Genomic DNA, 16,067 nt, shown 5'->3' with positions numbered 1-16,067 from the left:
TATTGACTGAGTCTTTGCATGGGGTCTGGCTATTGATTAGCTCTAATTCTGCTCACGGATCAAATAAAGGAATCTACTATTAACTGTGAGGACTTCAAATGTCAGAGAGACTGTTGGGGGTCATTGAATAAATTGCATTCCACCTTTATACAGACACATTCTTCTGAAATTGAAAGCGAAAATGTGTCTATTCCAGGAAAGTGGGAGAGTGAATAAAAAAACTCCTAATAAAACTATTTTAATCATTTGTTTACTTACCATCAGATTAATATTACTCTCTACATATAGAATATATCTAAATTTACTTCAGCTTAAAGTAATAAGAGCTACCATCCAACCGGTGAAAACACAGACTGCAGCAGAAATTAAATCAAACGTGGCTTTGGGAAATCAATAGATATTGTATTCAACTGACACTTCATATATTAATGAACAATAGTAGCACACACAAACTTAAAAACACAAAAGATAGTCTTAGCCCTCAGGTTCTGTTGAGATTGATTCTGATTCTATCCAGAAACCTAAATTATTTATCATAAAAAATTTTTTTAATAAGTTCCTCTTACAAAATCAAATCCCAGTAGGCAAAAATTGTAACTTTATCCCGCTGTTTTACCACAAAGTAAATGTGTGCTTTTCAGACATTTTGGAGAATGTTGGTGTGACGAGAGAGGCGGGGCCGAGAGCCGTGGGAACGGAGCGAAGGCCGGTGGAGTAATTGCGAATGCGTGACCCCTGCGCCACTCACCGGTCTCGAGTCTCACGGAGGAGCTCCGGAAGCATACAAAGGAGGAGTGACGACAGGGAAAGACGAGAGAGGACCAGGCCTGGATTTTATTTTGTGTGTTGGGTTCGTTTGTGCGCGGCAGTCGTCCGCGAGGGGCTGTCGCGCTATTTTGTGTTTATTTTATTATTAAAGTTTTGTTTGAGTGTTCGCCGGTTCCCACCTCCTTCTTCCCGACCTACAAACGTTTGTTACAGCTGGTAACCAAACAATCACTTCAAAACATCTTGTATACTTAATAGAAGAAAAAAATTCATACATGTTTGGAACGACATGAGGGTGTCACAGTTATGGACTTTTGTTTGTGTTCCTGTTCTCCTGCCTTAGTCTTCCTTTGACCTAGTTTTCCTGAGTTGCCCATATTAGTTAATTTGGTTCCACCTGTGTTTATTAATTATCTAATTTATCTATTAGTACTTAACCCTTTGGGGTCTTCTCCTGATAACACCGAAAATAACTTAAATTACACTTTCATTTTTGATCTTACAGATAAGAGCAATACATCAATCGAATCTGTAAAGGGTCTACTTTTATTTGTATACACACATAATAACAACAAAACTTTGTGCATTTATAAAATAAAGAAAAAAAACAGGGTGCTCTGTCTGCCGCCTTGGTCTGCGTGATCTTTATTTAGAAACGCGTCATTAAAATTAACTAACTCAGCAAATACTAAACAAAGAGACATGAGAGATATATCTATAGAAAGCTTGATATGTCTACTTTTAATCTAAGCAAGTCTTATTGAAAGGAAATATTCTGTGATAAAGTAATCCATATGAAACCAACGTGATGTCCAGTCTTTCACGTCTCCCTTCATTATATCTAATGCGACCATACCCACGCGCTGAGCGCACAATAGATATTATAATCATCCACGTGAAGCCACATCACAGCAAACAAAGCAGCAAGACCTTAAGTTTTTTTTTATTTTACTGTTTGCGTCGCGCTGAGAGGAATAAGACAGAATTCACCTCAAGAAGCTTTGGATTACCTCAGAAAAAACAATGCAGCGGCTTGATCCAGCAGTGATCATAAACATGAGTAAGTATTTTTTTTATTAACCTACTTGTATTATTTTTCACATAACTTGTACACATTTTACTAGTGTGACTTTCTCCAAACTATAATTCCTGACTAAATGTATAATCATTGTGTTTATTTTATTATTAAAGTTTTGTTTGAGTGTTCGCCGGTTCCCACCTCCTTCTTCCCGACCTACAAACGTTTGTTACAGCTGGTAACCAAACAATCACTTCAAAACATCTTGTATACTTAATAGAAGAAAAAAATTCATACATGTTTGGAACGACATGAGGGTGTCACAGTTATGGACTTTTGTTTGTGTTCCTGTTCTCCTGCCTTAGTCTTCCTTTGACCTAGTTTTCCTGAGTTGCCCATATTAGTTAATTTGGTTCCACCTGTGTTTATTAATTATCTAATTTATCTATTAGTACTTAACCCTTTGGGGTCTTCTCCTGATAACACCGAAAATAACTTAAATTACACTTTCATTTTTGATCTTACAGATAAGAGCAATACATCAATCGAATCTGTAAAGGGTCTACTTTTATTTGTATACACACATAATAACAACAAAACTTTGTGCATTTATAAAATAAAGAAAAAAAACAGGGTGCTCTGTCTGCCGCCTTGGTCTGCGTGATCTTTATTTAGAAACGCGTCATTAAAATTAACTAACTCAGCAAATACTAAACAAAGAGACATGAGAGATATATCTATAGAAAGCTTGATATGTCTACTTTTAATCTAAGCAAGTCTTATTGAAAGGAAATATTCTGTGATAAAGTAATCCATATGAAACCAACGTGATGTCCAGTCTTTCACGTCTCCCTTCATTATATCTAATGCGACCATACCCACGCGCTGAGCGCACAATAGATATTATAATCATCCACGTGAAGCCACATCACAGCAAACAAAGCAGCAAGACCTTAAGTTTTTTTTTATTTTACTGTTTGCGTCGCGCTGAGAGGAATAAGACAGAATTCACCTCAAGAAGCTTTGGATTACCTCAGAAAAAACAATGCAGCGGCTTGATCCAGCAGTGATCATAAACATGAGTAAGTATTTTTTTTATTAACCCCTCGCATATTCCTTTTCTACACAAAATGTGTCTTAGAAAATTTAAATCAATATATTGTTTTTTGTGAGTGATTAAACAAGATGATTTTCACATCATTCTGAAGCAAAAACTCTAGACTTCAAGATCCAATTCTCAATAGTCGTGTGAACAAATGTTCTGTATGTGTTTTATGGCCTTATTTCAGTGACTTTAAAATTTTAGTTTTTCACTAAGCACGCATAAACGTTGTTTTCTCAAAAACACAATCACATACATACATGCTGCCCACATATTATTGTATCCCAGTTTGTGCTGATTATGGTGCTACTAAACTTAGCCATTAAAATGTTTATTAGCAACTGAAAAAAGCACAAATGTCAGGACATGTCAAAACTTCTCCAGGGCCCAAAACACCCTCGGACCCCAGAGGGTTAAGTCCTGTGTTCTCCCCTGGTTCTTGTTCTCCTATTTGTTGTTGTGTCGATGTGTTGCTACCCCGTACTCTTGGATTGCTTATGTGGATTATTATATTAAAGAGTTCCTTGTGGATTATTCTTCCTATTCTTCTTCGCCTTCCTTAGAGAGACCATAACAGAGGGTGAGCAAGTGATGACAAAATTTTCATTTTTGAGTGAACTCTCCCTTTATCTAACATGAACTATTAGCTATATATTTTACAGCTTTTTTTAACCTGTTACTTTTTTAACCTGTAACGTTCACGTTCATGTTAGTTCACAGTGCATTACCAAATGTTAAAGGATACACATTTATTAGTATTGAAGAATTGTTTATTGTTAGTTAACCAATGTAGTTAACCAATGATAACAAACTAAACCATATTGTAAAGTGTAACCTATTATTAACATTAGCTATTAAAATGGCCTTGAGGTCTCTGAGACCCCAAACAGAACATGAGGGTTCAGTGTGCTCTTATTGCGCTTTCCAATTATCAATCAAAATATGCTTTCCTAGGTGCCACAGCACTTCTTATCCAGAACAATCCTGCCCTCTTTTTACTGTGTACTCAACCCCCTCTGGTAAACCCCGGCAGGTGCTGATGGGGAAGGTTTGCTCTAAGGATTGAGCCCACACAGAAGGGGAGCAGCTGAGGGTAAGTTTCCTCAGGCGTCTCTGGACACACATTCAGTCCCTGGCACAGAGAGGCCATTCAGCATTACACAGAGGGGGGGGGGCCTTCACAGCACTTCTCTCACAGCTCACTGCGCTAGGGCTGCCCATTCACTACGCAACAGATCAGGACGGGAGCACAGAGCGATAAAAGAGACCTTCGATTATTCTGGACAAGCTGCTGCGTTTAAATATGACTGAGCTTCATAATGGGTCAGTGAATAACACATGCCTTATCTTGAGGAAAAAATGAAGACGGTGTGGAAAAAGTGGAAGAACATCATTGACTAATGAGCATGTTGAATTTTCCACCTGAGGGAACACCATGAAATTCATAGAGGGACTGATTTATCTCTTCACGCCATTTAAAATCCCACCGCACACCTCCTGCTCGGACAGAATCAGTGAATGGAGTTTAATTACACTGTTGGGAAACCTCTGCATTAGTATTTGGAACTGCATCATTATATCTGTTCATAAGGCCATTTTGTAATAGTTTTCATTCCATCTAATTGTTTTTTCTCAAGACCAGAGACAAGGCATGAAGTGCTGATGGATGATTGGTCTGTCTTGACACACATTGAATGCATGAAAGGAGGATAAGGTGGGAAGGTCTATGCACAGCTCAAAATTCACATCAAGAAAATAAACATCGGTTGCTTGAGGGAGATGAAAGCTTAGATTTAATGTGCATTTCTTTGATGTGCTCTCAGTAGTATTACAGAACAAAGAATTGATTTAGATTTTCATACTCAAGTGTCTAGTTTGTCATATTTTGAAGAAAAAAAAATTAACTCTCGATATTCTGATGCTTTCGTGAGAAAAAGAAACTGAGAAAGAGTCTGATAGAGCAGTGTTTCCCAACCTTTTTTCTCCCACAAGTAAGGCTCAAGAATCCCCTCATCACATTAAACAATAAACATAATCAATAATGGAAATATTGGAAACAATACTGGAAACATTTCTAGGTGCAAATATGAAAAAACCTTATAAAAAAAGACACAACAGTGAATTTATTTATGAAATGTCAAAATTTTGTTTTATATATTTAGCAAAGCAAAAATCTAAATCTGCATCAAAAATTCAAAATCAAAAAGTACCCCTTGTTGGGAATTAATGACACAAAGACTAAAAAACCCCAGACATCCCCTGTCTATAACCTCACTATATTGCTGCTGTTAGACATCTAAATGAGCCTAAAGAGCTTTAAAGTAATTGTTGAATCAATTCATAGCCTATTAATGCTTGTTTTCTTGAACAGCGCTTTGATCCTGCATGTGTTCTGTACAACGGAAGCTATTACACGTTGAGCGTTTTGAGACTAGAAACAAATATCTTACATGCTACTAAATCATAAAATTATCTGTCACCCAAAATAATTGACAGACAACCCCAAAACTATTACGAAAAAATCGTTACTAATTCTAAAGAATCAGTATTTTGAGCATAATATAAGGGTTTCGTGATGTATCAGAGACAAAGAGCGCGCGTCCATCATGACGCAATGAAACGAAATTAACAAAAAATGACGTACACAAATGTGTTTAACTTGATAATTAGGTTATTGCACAACCACAGGCGTATTCCAGGCGTAACGCGCATTCAGCGTAATACGCATTTTTGCGTCTTGAACCCTGCACTTTCTGCACTTGTGAACCACACATCGCTAGTATATTCAAAACGCGCCACATTTGATATCAAATATATTAGGCTCTAATACAAATCGGATCAATTTCATCTCCGCGAGGTATGCGCAACAGGGAGACAAAAACTTTCACATGCACACTTCTTTTTAATCATTCTGCCATCAAAGCAACAGCTATACATGAACAGCAGCTGCAGTGCGTTGATATTCACCACAGACATTTATCTCTACACTGTAAAAACAGGTTGTACTCACAAGCATATGTCATGGAGAAGCTATTCCCCATTTTGACCATATCCACTTGAGGTACCAGTTTAGGGATATCCTGGTGATGCGAGAGCGCAAACCGAAACACTTCATATTCGTGTGATTCGGTTGGGAATAACCCTCCTGTGGGGGAAGAAATACAATACATTAAAGCAACCTAGGGAGTTTTCTGATCAAACAAGTTAAAGTCCATAATTATGATTTTTTCCCCATTTTTTTTAATTCACAACGCATCATTCTACTCTCCATCCTGCACTTTTGTCATTCACTCACCTATGTTGATATTACTTGGGAAACTGGAACCGAAGCACAATCCCAGAAAACTGGTGTAGAGCAGTGTGAGGCTTCGCTGCATATTTCCTTTTGCATTAGCGAAGAAAAAGAAAGCCAAATCCCAAGCATGGGTCTGCGCGTGGTGTAGAATACGTCTTCTGGATGCTCTCACACTATCCGCACATCGGCGAGCGAGCAGCGTGAATTACAGGTGCACCTCTTTGCGCGGGCTGCCCTCACTCGCACTCGCGCCGAGTCCTTGTGTGTTGCGCTCCTAGTCGTTCCTTTCAGCACAAGCAGCACTTCCTCTGAAAGTCGCCGGCTCGACAGAGAGAGAGAGAGAGAGAGAGAGAGAGAGAGAGAGCGAGACACTCCGATAACCTTATTCCACTCCAGCGCAACACCATGTGTGGACTTTCTTCTCACGTTCACAATTAAGCACTTACTCTGTATGACTGAATTACAAAGCGGTCTTTCTCGCGCTCTAACTGTGCGTCTTGTTACGCACAAAGAGTTGATGGCGAATAACATGAGCGAATGCTTTTAAATGATGTTTTAGACCTTCCTCACTTCAAGGTCCTCCACTGTCAAAGACAATAATCGCAGGGCTCTGATATTTCCTTTGGTTTCCTCTCCTGTAATGATGACAAATCTGCTTATTTTTTTTTCTTTTCAACAAAACCTAGGAATGATTAAAATAATTAACTGTGATGAATTCCAGCAGTTTCAAGAACTGTATGTTCTTCATTAAAAACAACACATTTAAATAGGAAATATGATGCTAGTTTACATATTGGACATCTCCATAATATATTTTTAATCATAAAACTAAGCCATACTATTTGAACATAATTTGAAGTCATCTTGCCTTCAAGTTTGTCGAGGCCTCCTGGTTGACAACCACTGATTTAGAGTATGGTAGATAAACTTTACTAGCCGACATCAACAGAGAGACCATCTGCTGCATCCCAAAACAAAGACAGCTGCTGTCCAGTTCCCTCATAAGGAAATGAAGGTTTCAGACAGGCTTACAATACTCCATAACATGCCAATACACATGAATGTATAGATTTTATATATTAAAGGTATAACTCATGTTATATGTAGAATTATTTGAGCATTTCACCTGAAATCCTCCTAATCTGTATGACTCAAGTGTTGTCTGTGTTTGATCGTGTTGCAGGGGATTGCAAGGGAACAGCCTGTAAACAGTGTGTTCAATGTAGGGAACAGTGAACAGTACATACAGACCATGTGAATTTGAGCAACTAATCTCATGCAAGAACATTCAGACTACAAAAACATGTAACTGCGATAAAGTCAACAACAATTTTATCACTTCCTATACAGTTAGGGTTAATAATGTAAGGCATTTCTGAGAACTGGATGAAAATAAGAGCAAAAAAACTATTTGAAACTTAATCTCTATTTTCAAGGCATGCAATTAAGATTTTTAATTATCTTTATCATGAAATCTCTTCAAATCTCTTATCTTCCTTTGTATAGGCACACCATGTGGAGTTAAAATTGTGATAGTTTTTAACACGCAGGCTCAAGCACTGAAACCATCCTTTATAATGTGGCTGGGCAATCTCTACCACTTAGAGCAGCACAGCCGGCTTCACAGCCACTTTGAGCTGGAGAGAGCAATGACAAGATTAGAACTCTCGGGCTGATTCAGAACAACAGTGGGTTATTTATAATCCACTGCACTTTCAGTGCGATAGAGATTACCTGCTGGCAAACACTGCAGGAAAAAACATGCCAGTCACTGTCGCAGCATCACTACAATAATTCTCAAACCATTCAAGATGCTCATGTTCTCATGGATCCATGATCCATTTAGATGAGTAAGATCATGATTGAGAAATGTTGGATACTGCTGGAAATGCTGCTATGGGGTATCCTATTTATTATTTTAGGATTTTTTTGTTTGCCCCAGTGAAGCATTTCTATTAATATAACTGATTAATTCAAACTCAGCAGAATAGTACAGAAAGTCTATGTCCATAAAACTTCTGAATGAATTATGTTTCTGATACCTAATAGTCAAAAGCAATAGCAAAAGTAATAGGTCAATATTATTAAATTGCAGGCAAAGATTTTGAATAGCTAGGTTGGCTTGTACACTATATTGACAAAAGTATTGGGACACCCCCTTCTAATGAACAGTTTTGTCTACTTTAGTAATTTCCATAAGTACAAATCTGAATGTTTAAGCATATAATGATATTCTAGTGAATTGTGTGCTTCTAATTTTATACCAATAGTTTGGACAGGACCCACAGTTTTGGAAGTGCCTTTTTCTGTTCTAAAGAAGGGGGTGTCCAAATACATTTAGTCATTGGTGTTTGGTGATGAGTTTTTGACTCAAGGTCTGCATTTAAAGTCACACCAGAGGTGTTCAAACTGGGATTAGGACTTGGCTTTATGCAGACCAGTCAAGTTCTTCCACACTGACTGAATAAATCATTTTTTTTTTTTACCTTGTCTTGAGGCATTGTTGTGTTAGAATGGAAAAGGGTCCTGTTCAAACTATTGGTATAAAATTAGAAGCACACAATTCCCTAGAATATTATATGCTTAAACATTATGATTTGTACTCGTGGAAATTACTAAAGTAGTCAAACCTGTTCATTAGAAGGGGGTGTCCCAATACTTTGGGCAATATAGTGTATGTTTGGTATGGTATAAGGGGCCCAACCTCATATTCTTTCAAAGGGCCCAAAATTGCTAGTGGCGCCCCTTAGTCGAGATGAAGCATATGGACTGCAATCAGCCACACCAGCTTCTTACCATGAAGCTCAATGACTTATTGGAAAGTGAGAAGGTGAGGAGGACCTTCTCATTAAGCCTGTATCATATTCAACCCAAAAGACCTCTATTAGACATCAAGGCAAAAAGAGCAAGTAGTTAGAGGCTTGAGAAATTAGTTGCACACATTACGCAAGATGTTTTGATTTTTGTACACACAGCTTGTTCTTGGGGCCTACATAATTAACGTTATCTTTTTTGCAGGATGGCGTCTGCTGTCAAAGAACTCGGTTAATGGCAGCATACGATTCTTCCATATACATTAGACAAGATACAGATTCTTAGAATCGTCTTTAATTTACATATTGTCCTCCAGAAGACACAAACATTTGCATAAGCTTAGAATAAGCATTATGTCCATACCACTAATCACATAACACCTCACAGCAGGCCACATAAAAGGACTTTCATGAGTTCACACTTACATATAATCAGATTGAGCAAATAGTATGCATATTTTGGCATGCTGCCTGAGGGTCCTAGCTCGGATTTTAGCCTGAACCTAGAGAACTCCCCCATATCCCAAGCTGGGATATGAACAGTTAGGAGTGAGGAGTTGGGGTGGAGGAGGGATGTCAGAAAACAGTTATAGGACAAAGGTAAGTTGGCCGTATATATACTTACTATCACGCTTGATTACCTAAACATGCTCCACCTGAACGTGCTCCTCCCAAACTTTCTTAATAAAACATAATTTTAGAGCTCACTTAAATATGATTTGGTTCATGATTGCATATACCAGGTTTTTTCACCTAACAATGTCTTAAATTTCAATTCAATTTCTACATTTAAATTGAGGTTTCAAACAGAATATAGAATTGCAATTCGAATTTGAAGCAGAATTAAGTGTATTTTTTTATAAAGAAGTTAGACAAACTTAAAAGTTCACTTGACAAAGCTTTGTTTTTGAGAGTTTTGAAAAAGGTTTTAAAAATCTTGAAATTTGAAGGTTTAAAGGCCAGATACATTTAGAAATTAAATTATTACATATATATTTTCATATCATGAATGTGGACCTAATCGATGGCCTATGACTTTAGACAACTTCTTTGGCTCTACAAATTGCTCTGGAATAAAAATATAGTCGATAAGACAGCCACTGTCAACACCAAATGAACAATGGCATGTCACCAAAATTATGCACTTGAAACCCTTGAGTATTACCAAAGACTGTATATTCCAAGTTTTATCACATGTAGTACTATGAATGGGAGAAACTGCAATGCACAATATGGCGGAACAAGTCCCGCCTTCAAAAAAATAAATAAAAGAGCAACTAGAAGCTCCAGTTCCCATAGAAACAGTCAGTGTTCTGAAATGCACGCATGGGACTGCACACGCGCAATGGACCAACCTAAATACAAAGCATTTGTTTTAATGCTATATTGAGGACAAGAAACAACATTTTTGTGACAGTTCATGTCGGATTTTATTGCTTTTGTGAAATATTTAATATAAAGTCGGCATAATGGAAAATTCACCCTATCCATTTTCCAAATGCATTTTATAGATCTTACTATGAACAATTCATCCGTCATGTGTTTCTTTTCTTTTTTACATCACAGTACAGAAGAAAAGATCTTTTGCTATTTCGGTTTCATCATGATGTAAAATTTGGGTTTGGCAAACAGTTTTTGATACAAACCCGATTCCAAAAAAGTTGGGACACTGTACAAATTGTGAATATAAACAGAATGCAATGATGTGGAAGTTTCAAATTTCAATATTGTATTCTGAATACAACAGATGACATATCAAATGTTTAAACTGAGAAAATGTATCATTTTAAGGGAAAAATAAGTCGATTTTAAATTTCACGGCATCAACACATCTCAAAAAAGTTGTGACAAGGCCATGTTTACCACTGTGTGGCATCCCCTCTTCTTTTTATAACAGTCTGCAAACGTCTGGGGACTGAGGAGACAAGTTGCTCAAGTTTAGGTATAGGAATGTTGTCCCATTCTTGTCTAATACAGGCTTCTAGTTGCTCAACTGTCTTAGGTCTTCTTTGTCGCATCTTCCTCTTTATGATGCGCCAAATGTTTTCTATGGGTGAAAGATCTGGACTGCAGGCTGGCCATTTCAGTACCCGGATCCATCTACGCAGCCATGATGTTGTAATTAAATGCAGTATGTGGTCTGGCATTGTCATGTTGGAAAATGCAAGGTCTTCCCTGAAAGAGACGACGTCTGGATGGGAGCAAATGTTGTTCTAGAACTTGGATATACCTTTCAGCATTGATGGTGCCTTTCCAGATGTGTAAGCTGCCCATGCCACACGCACTCATGCAACCCCATACCATCAGAGATGCAGGCTATTCCTGAGCCCATGTTGTGATTTTCATTACAGTAGCATTCCTGTATGTGATGCAGTGCCGTCTAAGGGCCCGAAGATCACGGGCATCCAGTATGGTTTTCCGGCCTTGACCCTTACGCACAGAGATTGTTCCAGATTCTCTGAATCTTTGGATGATATTATGCACTGTAGATGATGATAACTTCAAACTCTTTGCAATTTTTCTCTGAGAAACTGAAATTTTTCTGATATTGCTCCACTATTTTTCGCCGCAGCATTGGGGGCATTGGTGATCCTCTGCCCATCTTGACTTCTGAGAGACACTGCCACTCTGAGAGGCTCTTTTTATACCCAATCATGTTGCCAATTGACCTAATAAGTTGCAAATTGGTCCTCCAGCTGTTCCTTATATGTACATTTAACTTTTCCGGCCTCTTATTGCTACCTGTCCCAACTTTTTTGGAATGTGTAGCTATCATGAAATTTAAAATGAGCCAATATTTGGCATGACATTTCAAAATGTCTCACTTTCAACATTTGATATGTTATCTATATTCTATTGTGAATAAAATATAAGTTTATGAGATTTGTAAATTATTCCATTCCTTTTTTACTCACAATGTGTACAGTGTCCCAACTTTTTTGGAATTGGGTTTGTATTTCACTATTACCCCATTCATGAAGATAGGAGTTAGTCTTGCATGTCTTAAATGTGATTATTGATGTGCAAATTAATTAGTCTTTGTGATCGATTGTGTTGGGGTTTTCTTAAAGGGGTCATATGCTATTGCTAAAAAGAACATTATTTTGTGTATTTGGTGTAATGAAATGTGTTTATGCGATTTAAGGTTCAAAAAACACATTATTTTCCACATTCTGTACATTATTGTTTTTCCTCTATGCCCTGCCTTTCTGAAACGCGTCGATTTTTACAAAGCTCATCGGTCTGAAAAGCGCGGTGTGCACTGATTGGGAGCTATCCAGTGCATTGTGATTGGCCGAATACCTCAAGCGTGTGACGGAAATGTTACGCCCCTACCATACTGTGATGCCCTGTCCGGCCGGAGCGATGAGACAAAAACATGAAAACCCATTATAAACGAGGCATTTGTTGCATCCAGTGGGGACATAATTACAGATTATAATGACTTATACTGTCTTTTTACGCGTTGCTTTGCACCGCGTAAACATAAAACCATGTCTGGATTTATGATCGGAGAAATGACAAACAACAAGCGCTACTCTACACTGCTCAAAACTCGCATTTGAATCATCAGTGGCAAATTCTTTATATATAAAAAACCATACTTACAGTCTGTGAGTCAGAACAGCCGGCATTGTAATCTACTCTTCCAGGATCAGGAAACAGTCCTCGATAAAATGTACTGCACACATCTGAATATTTGGGTTGAACTGTTCTGGAACAGTGTTGTAAATACAACTTAACCACTGATTTCTAGTCGTGTCCTCTTTTGGAAGGCCAAACAAAGTAGTTTCGCTTTCACAACGAAACACAGCGTAACACACGGCAGCCTTGAGTGAGCAGAGGCCTGCGGATTTTACGAAGGAGCGGCTGGCGGGCTTGCGGCAACCACATGTGACGACCCCGGGCTGGACTCCGCTTCGCACACGGTGAAAGCCGATCCGGCGATCCACAGCGCGAAGTTGATGTATTTCCTCAGAGACCAGCACGGATCAGCTCCAGGCAAGACGAAGCGGATATCGCCCTCTTTTGGAAGGCCAAACAAAGTAGTTTCGCTTTCACAACGAAGCACACAGCGCCTTCACGACATGGCGGCAGCAACAATACTACAGCGAGAATAAAAGTTATGCCTTCTTTCTTTGCGTAAACATTTGGGCGGCGTTATGCAAATCTTCCCACATCGTGATGTAGACATGTGGGGGGCGTGTTAGAACGAGCTATTTTAGGTAGGCGTGGTTGACTCTTAACTTTTATAAAGAATATATCTTTGGATTTGAGACTTTAGTCGTTTCAAATTTACAGCTCTTCTTTATGCACCAAGAGCTTGTAACACTTTAAAGAGAAAGGAAAAATTGAAATCGCATCATATGACCCCTTTAAAATAAAGTTCCACGAGTCTGTAGATTCTACAGAACACATAGAAATAGACAGGCAAAGATTTATTATTTACAACAAGTTTGCATAAATTGTTATGGTTATGGTGTTATGACTGAAATAATTATCATATTTGTTTGACTGGAGATAATTATCTTATCAGACTGTGATTATTTTGGTTTAATTGTCTCCGGATCCCTTCGTTTACATGTGGCATGCAATATATTTTCCCATTTTTGAATATTGTAAACCACAGCAAATTACGCTGTAAAGATCTGCAACTGACACCAATTGATGGAAAGGCAGAAAACAAGTGAGTCAAAGAAATGTGTGCTTGGCATTTTTTAAGGGCTTAAGTCCCTCATCTGTCTCTCTCACTCATTCCATGTTCCCTGTATAATTGTCTTTCCAACCCGCTGCCTGCCGCTGGATGTAGGGGTTTCAAAACGTTACCACGGTAATACTGATTGATGGAGTCGATACCTCGCCAGGTTCCAGAACATCGAACACCCCCGCACACAGACATGACAAATTTCAGGGAACAAATTATAATCGCTCGACTCATGATGAATTCCCTCTGGGAAAATAGAAATATTGTGAATACTTATGAACTTTGCCTGCCACATGGCCATTCATTTAGTACACTCATGTAGGAAAGGGGGAGAAAATAAAGACAAGGTGAAGACGCGGAAACTGTCACTGATGAGGATGGATAGGAGAGATGGAGGGTTTTTGATGGGTGGATATACACAAGAGGCTATTACTTCTGAACTACGTCTAGTCTTTGATCCACATTTAAAAAGCCGCTGAAATACATCTAGTACAACAGTTATGTAACAGAGAAACGTTTGCCCTCACTAATAAAAGTAGCAGGAAACAAGGAAATTAATGTGATCTGCTACAGAGATGTGTGGGTTAAAGTAAGGCAGCAAGACACGTCAGGGTTGCTTCAGTCCAAATGTGACTAGTAGACAAGCATTAAAAATCAATCAAAACAAATTAACGGTTGACAGCAATAGCTGTGTTTTGTTAAATGGAATTGAACCTGGTTGCAAAGCAGTCACAATAATGAGTGCCAATCACCATGACTGTCAATAATTTCCTATCTCCATCACCCACAGAGACCAGAGGGGAGAAGGCAATTGATGGGGCCAAGATATCAAAAGAAAAATACTGGACTCGTGTGACATCACAATGAACATAGGAAACATAGGAAAGGGGTTTTTGTATGAAGGTACCTCCCGAGGCACCATAACATCAGGTATAATAATATAAAACAAAATTCAAGAAATGTGAATATTTTAAAACTACAAAACTAGTTTAGAATAAAATTAATAATGACTTAAAAAAATTACAAAAAGAACATAAAATTTGAATTCAATTCTTGCAACTACTCCCATAAAGTTTCTACTTTAAAAAGTTTGAGAATTATGTAATTATGATGTGAAGCATGTTAAAGCGATTTTGGTCAGAAAAATGTTTTTGGATTGAAAAAAGGAAATATAGGAATGAAAAAAATGCAAGGTTGTTTTTAAGTTAAAATAGTTTAATGATGGATTTGTTTCTTACAAACATGCAGTTTTTTGCTTCACAAGACATTAATTGATGGACTGAGTCGCATGAATTACTTGTGGATTATTGTGATGTTTTTATCAACTGTTTGGACTCTCATTCTGATGGGACCCATTCATTGCAGAGGATCTATTTGTGATAAATTGATGTAATGCCAAATTTCTAAAATCTGATGAAGAAAAAAACATCTACATCTTGGATGGCCTGAGAGTGAGTAAATTTTCAGCAAATTTTAATTTTTGAGTGAACTACTTTTTTACGGTTGTGTTCATGTTTGCTCAGCTTGTAAATACAATGATTCTGATATGACCCTGAAGGAACCACTAGCTGTACAGGATACATTTATCCTGCCAAATGCCTAGAGGAAGACACTGAATTACATTTTTCATGTTTCGAATGTGTCACTAAAGGCTGGAATACACTACGTGACTTTTAAAATTTGAACAGATTTTAAAACACTGGGCATCATACACTTGCTGACTTTGTAAATAGTTACAGAGATAAACTGGGCATTAAACACTAAATGACTGAGGATCACACACTACCAGCCTTTCAAATTGTTCCGAACACAACAAACTAAAGCAGAAACATTGTAGCGTCTGGACCAATCAAACACACAATATATATTTTGTTTTTATATTTAACAAATACTCTGTAACCCCCCTCAGTTAACAAGCCATACGAGGACCCATGAACCCTTCCCCCTGGAATGCGTAACACCCCAGGAAGCCAAAACAGGCCCCTTTGTTACATGGCAACCAACGCTGATATCACTGGGTTTATTGGCCAAAAGTATCTAAAGCAGGGAAAATCCCTGCATGTCCCAGGACAAACGCACAGTAGAAATGGACTTTTCTACTAATTAATTCATAGGAAAACCTTTCTTTGAATGAACACACATATTCTTCAGGCCATTGTGTATATTATTGCTGTTTTGTATTAATCTGTTGTATTATAGACTATTTTTATTCATGCTTACGATAAACCACTCATTCATATAAGTAACTCTACCATGTCTAGTATCTATGAATTCGTATTCGGATGATCTAATTGAGAATGTATATTGTATGTTTACACCTACGCAACATATTAGTGTTCTAATAGTCTTTAATAATTGTTACACAA

At 37.8% G+C, this 16,067-nt stretch overlaps 1 protein-coding gene across 1 annotated transcript in view; it reads right to left on the bottom strand.

Moving 5' to 3' along the window:
* gria1a (glutamate receptor, ionotropic, AMPA 1a) overlaps positions 1-6,517 on the bottom strand; it is an 83,195-nt gene extending 76,678 nt beyond the window's left edge. The window contains exons 1-2 of the mRNA XM_016254662.1: positions 6,184-6,517; positions 5,899-6,033 (exon numbers count right to left, since the gene is read on the bottom strand). Of these exons, the coding sequence (XP_016110148.1) occupies positions 5,899-6,033; positions 6,184-6,265 (217 nt within the window). The 5' untranslated portion in view covers positions 6,266-6,517. The remainder of the gene's footprint in view (positions 1-5,898; positions 6,034-6,183) is intronic.
* Positions 6,518-16,067: the final 9,550 nt, after the last annotated feature.

The sequence above is a fragment of the Sinocyclocheilus grahami genome, unplaced genomic scaffold, assembly GCF_001515645.1.
Source record: "Sinocyclocheilus grahami isolate Dianchi unplaced genomic scaffold, SAMN03320097.WGS_v1.1 scaffold1273.1, whole genome shotgun sequence".
Classification (NCBI taxonomy): domain Eukaryota; kingdom Metazoa; phylum Chordata; class Actinopteri; order Cypriniformes; family Cyprinidae; genus Sinocyclocheilus; species Sinocyclocheilus grahami.
Note: the sequence above shows the minus strand (reverse complement) of the source record. Positions and strands in the feature narration are given on the sequence as shown.